We start from the raw sequence: 5,775 nt of genomic DNA, 5'->3' as shown, positions 1-5,775 counted from the left end.
ATGGTTTCTGCTGAGAAATCAGAGCTTATTCTTCTCCATATGTCTCCTTTTTTGGTATTTTCACGCAAATTCTTCTGCTAGTTGGGGTTTAGTCTACTTCTGTATCCTTCCCTTCAAGGCTCAGGGATCCAAGATTATCTTCTGTGTCTGTGTCAATTCGTTTCTCTTTTCTTTGTTGAAGAGGGTCTGTGCAGTCCTTCTACCTAGTCCACCCTCTTGAGGGCTCCCCCCAAAAATTTCATCTTTAAAAAACAAAAAGTTTTATAAGTGTTTCATTTGACATTCTAAAATTAACTATGAATTTAACAAATATTTATTACCTACTATATGTCAGGAACTAGTAACTTTAGTTTTAATGAATGTGTACAATTCAAGGATAAAAGTTAAAGGTATTTATTAAAGCCCTCATCCATGACTTAGAAGTAGCTAACCATGTGAAATAGTCTTAAAGACTAATGGACAGCAATAATTGGCTCTAGTAATATGAATTAGTTAAAAAGAAATTGCTAAAATGACATATTAGAGAAGAAGGTATGAAATAGTCATCATGAAGTGTGGGAAAGAAAACTTATTAGGGATACACTGTTGAACTGGAATTGAGTGTTGAGTGTCCATTTGTGTTTATGAACTTCAAGTGAAACCAGCCAGCTTCCTTGTGTGAATTTCTCCAGCAATCATTACCTTCACAGGTGCAGGCACAGATAAAGTGGAGACATGAGCTTAACCAGGTGTCAAGAGATAAGTCTCAAGGAGGGAAAAGGAGCCAGAAGAACTGACAGTACTTACAAGAATCAAAGTTAATAAAGAAGAAATGTGAAGTCAGGTGGGATTGTGAGAAATTAATATACCCAATGGGCTAGAAGTTGAAGATTTTTAACAATAGGCAGTATTAAAGGAAGGGAGATGGAAGGATAGGGAGAACTATTCAAGAATGGGAAATTTGCAATAGGAAATGAAGGTTGCACAGTTTCTGATGTAACTGTTTTCTCTATAGCTGAGAAAGAATGGGGGGAAAGATCATGAAAGCTAAAGAAATAAATGACAGGGGCAAAATGTTAAATGAGCCTTCTACACTGACGATAATAGTATGGGCGATGATGATAGATGTAATGATAGTTTTTAATTTACCTTCTTGTTACAAGCATTCAAGGAAAGATACTAGAATATAAAACTTTCTTTAAGTCTGCTCAGTGCTCACCCATAGATCACATTTGACTCTCTGGGGTGACAGTTGTAAATCAAAGAGGGTTGAGAGGAATTACTCTCAAAGTGGCAAAGGGAGTGATGCAGCGACAAGTTAAACATCTTCCGAGCACAAATAACTAACCACAGCTGCACAAAAATTCCCAAGAGGAGGGATCCACAATCACTACGACCTTGTGCAACACAGTCAAGCAAAGTTAAGAATCTCCTTATTGCAAATATGGGAAAATTATTTCATTCTTTAATCCAAAAGTATTTACTGAACATTCACTGTGCTCTGAATTTTGTAATAATCTAGTTCTTGAACTAGACTACTCATTATTAACTGTCACTACAGATACTGTGAAATACATAGAAATTGATTTCCTTCATTTTAACAGCATTTTTCGCATATGCAAAAGTCAAAAAGAAATAGGAAATTTTAAGTAGCATTCCAAAACTACAGCTTTCAACTTTCATTTAAAACAAAAAGCATAAGGGAATGGCAATGTATAATTTAGGATTTCATGCTTTCTGGTTATGAGGCTCATTTTCACTCAAGTGAACGTATCTTACCTTATTTATCCAGTACATGACAGCATCCTCAATATCATAGGGCAGATCCGTGGCTTGAAAAAAAGCTGAATACTGTTGAGCACATGCAATTACTTTCTCTATACTGACCATTTCTACAGTATAAGCCATCATTAGGGTGTCTACCATGGCCAAATGGGCACTCTGAAAATAAAAAACAGGAACACAGTTTTAAAACTTCATTTAGAAGTTGCTGTTTATGTATTTAAAAAATTAATAACATCTCCTAACAAGCAGCAGAACTAGCCTATAAAAAGGCAGCCTTAATGAGAAAGCATAAATGGTACATGCTAACTGAACCAAACCATCTAGATACACCATCTAGATACTTACTGGATACTTAGGATCTATGTTTAAGATACTCACTAGCTTCTTACTCAAAGGATGACCCTTTTCCAGGTTTTTCCTGTTACTGATAATGGCAAAATCATTTCATTAACAACATGATTTACAAACTTCAGGGTCATCTGACTATTCTTTGTCCTCATTCTTCACATCCATATAGTAATATTTGATAGATCATACTTCTAAAACATCTCTCAAAATCTACCCTCTTCCTCATTCTGAGTGCCACAGTTCCAGTTCAGCTCATCATTTTTGTTGAACTGGCAATGAGTCAACAAGGCAAAAAATAAATCTTCAACTCATTTTTTTGCCTTTAACTTCTTCTTCTTTCAATTCATCCAGCATATGGCATTCAGTTGGCATTATTATTATTTTTTTAATACAAAAGGTTATATGGTGGTTTAAAAAAATTCAAACCAGTACATAAGTGTATGTAGTAGAAAGTGCCTTCTACCCCCCAGCAGATTCCCACAGAGATACCTATAGTTTGGTACATACTTTTACAAAAAAAAAAAACCAGAATGTAACTTACCTCACTGAACTGGTACATATTTAGTATTTACACCTGTCTCCTATTCTTTTGCTATTATAAACAACGCTACAGCATTGTATTCCTCTAGGGGAAACTCGTAGTTGTAGAACTACTGGGTCTAAGAACAACCACATTTTAAGATTTGATAACCACTAAGCTATTGTCTGGGAGCTCTGGTAGCATAGTGCCTAAGGCACTTGACTGCTAACCAGAAGGCTGGCAGTTCAAACCCACCAGCCACTCCTCAGAAGGAAGATGGGGCAATCTACTTCCGTAGTGATACTGCCTTGGAAACCCAAGGAGGGGTTGCTATGAGTCGGGTCTGACTTGACGGCAAATAACAACACCACCACCACAAGCTATTCTCTAAAAAGGCTGTAGTAACTAACTTTTATCTCTCACCAACAATGTCATCAGCATGTCCCCCAAATTCTGCCAACATTAGGTATCATTCATTTTTTTTCCTATCAGTCTGAAAAAACATTCACTTGTTTGACTCTGCATTTCCCCAACTATTATTAATGAGGCTGATCATCTTTTTATATATTTAATAATCAGTTACATTTCTAATTTGAAAAACTTCCTGCTCATATCTTTTGTCTATTTTTCCCTTTGGGATGTTCAACTCTATTGATTTGTAAGAAGAACTCATTACATAGGAAGTATATTGGCCTTCTGTCATTCAATATCAAATACTATTTCCTATTTGTCTTTGGATTCTCAAATTTTATTTAGAATATATTTTGCTGCACAGAAATCTAGACTACAGTAAAACCCGAGAATGCTAGAAACTATGTAAACTGGAAACCTGCCAGAGAAGGAAAATCCAAAAATTTTCCACTAAAATGAGTAATAGAAACCTGGTAAGACTGCACCCTGTCAAAGGAGGAAAACTTGTGAGACCCAGGAAAAGAAGGCAGTCCTGTTGAGTTTTAGCTCTCACCACTTTTCTGTTGCTTGTTTTAGTGGAAAATATGTGCATTTTCCTTCTCTGAAATGTATATGCCTTACACATATTTTAGCTTTCACAGGTTTTACTGTATTTCCTTCTATTATTATAAACTTATAACTTTCTCTCAATAAAGTTCTACCTCATTTTCTACATAATAAAATCTAAACTCCTCAGCAGAGGTAAGGCTCTTTATTAGCTGGTTCCTTCAGGAAGAAGTCCTGACAATCCACTTCTGAAAAGTGGAAAACTCTATGGATCGTAATGGTCCAATCCCATTGTACATGAGGTTGCCATGAGGACTGGCAACGTATCAGTTTAGACTAATAACCTACCATAACCTACCATTTCCTTCCCCTAATCTATTCTCCTTTCAAAACACCCACTGAAGACTGTTTGCTATTCTCTAAATCTGTCACCAGCCTTCAACCTTCCAGACCCTTGCTTGTTGTTGCCCCTCAGTATGTAGACTAAGTGCTACCACTGATTTAAATGTTACTCTCACTGTGAAGTCTTTCCAATTGTCTTTTCAATTAAAGTGACTAATTTCTCCCAGGTTCCTCAAGAATATTATTTAAACTTACATTAAATTCTGTTTATTATCTGAAGGAGGGCATGAGCATCAGTATTTTTAAAAAGTTTCCTATTGTTGTTAAGTGCTGTCAAGTCAGCCCTGACTCATAGCGACCCCTCCTTGGGTTTCTGAGGCAGTATCACTACGGAAGTAGGATTGCCCAACCTTCCTTCCGAGGAGTGGCTGATGGGTTTGAACCGCCAGCCATCTGGTGAGCAGTCAAGTGCCTTAGCCCCTATGCTACCAGAGCTCCCAGCATTCTTCTTAGGTAATGTTAATAAGCAGCCAGTATTGAGAGCCAATGACTTATATAATTGCCTACAATCATCTACATACAATTGTTTCTCTATAGTTAGGCACTAAGACCCTTGAGGACAAGGTTATTATCTTAGTTATTTTCATATTCCTTCATCTAACATGGTACCTAGCAACCAGCAGGGGCTGAAGGAGGGAAAGAAAGAAGGAAGGAAGGAATCTAGCTTATTGGCCATTATAAAGGTTGTGGAGTAACAAGATGGCTTTACACTGGAGGTTGAGGAAATAGATTCTGACCTACAAGGAAGTGGTGAGTCCAGCCTCTAAAGATTTAACATTTAGAAGAAGGTAGATATTCCATCTGAAGCAGAATGCTTACTAACAGCAACCCTAAAACCCATGCTGACTCCTATTTATTAGGTCCAAGTTATGTACACATGCTTTGGTAAGTACTTTTTAATTCCTGTATTAGTTCCTCTATTTCCTGAAATAAGGCTGGGGTTAATAAATAAACTTTCTATAATCCTCACAACTTTCTGAAGGAAGTATCTTTAACTATATATGAGGAAAAGGACAAACAAGTAAGTAATCAGCCAAGTCTGTGTTCTTTTCGGTGTTTCATGCAGTTGGTAGTAATTAAAACATTCAGTTGTAAAGTCAAGAAAGAAGTTTTAGAAATTACAAACAGGTATAATATGTGGAAGAAAAAATACGCTTTTCCTAGACTGCTACAGCCCAGACACCACAGTTCTTCCTCCCTACTCAATACACAGAGTCTACTACAGCATATCCTTTCCCTCAAGTCATTTACCTGTATGTGTCTACTATTAAACTCCAGCTCTAGAGATCCCATCTTTTTCATCTTGGTGCCTAGTACAACATTTTATAGAAAACTCTTGGTAAATTAGTATCTAAATAGCATTAAAAAGTACACTTCTTTTGGACAAAAATGTGGAAAAAGATGCCAAGAACCATAAAGCCATTTATGTACTGTTTAATCAAGATTCTTTCTCTTGGCAATCTGTTCTACAGATAAAATTTAGAAGATAGAAAAAAAGCTGTATGAATGGAAATGACAAAGTATATGTAAGGTCGCAGTAAGGAGAAGAGGACGCACAAAAGTGGGGTTAAAGAGAAGTTTTTATTCTGCGCTCCCGGGAGAGGTTTACGGGTCCCCGAGAGGGGCCCGGGCGAGGTTCACTGGTCCCTGAGAGGGGCCAGAGAAGTCGCGCTGCCCAGGTGAAAGAAAGGGTTTTTTATAGTGATTTTCTTCCTGGTTCTTAGGGGACCGGAGTGAGAGCAGGGTATGTGTTACAGGAACCAATAAGGTTAAAGTACCCCATT

The 5,775-nt window shown here is 37.1% G+C and overlaps 1 protein-coding gene across 1 annotated transcript in view; it reads right to left on the bottom strand.

Annotated features, from left to right (window-relative positions):
• CAMSAP2 (calmodulin regulated spectrin associated protein family member 2) overlaps nt 1-5,775 on the bottom strand; it is a 170,943-nt gene that overhangs the window by 65,390 nt on the left and 99,778 nt on the right. The window contains exon 3 of the mRNA XM_007941100.2: nt 1,759-1,920. Within this exon, the coding sequence (XP_007939291.1) occupies nt 1,759-1,920 (162 nt within the window). The remainder of the gene's footprint in view (nt 1-1,758; nt 1,921-5,775) is intronic.

The sequence above is a fragment of the Orycteropus afer genome, unplaced genomic scaffold (genome assembly GCF_000298275.1).
Source record: "Orycteropus afer afer isolate SDZICR_OR568_19922 unplaced genomic scaffold, OryAfe1.0 scaffold00075, whole genome shotgun sequence".
Classification (NCBI taxonomy): domain Eukaryota; kingdom Metazoa; phylum Chordata; class Mammalia; order Tubulidentata; family Orycteropodidae; genus Orycteropus; species Orycteropus afer.
This window is presented reverse-complemented; position numbering and strand designations above follow the sequence as displayed.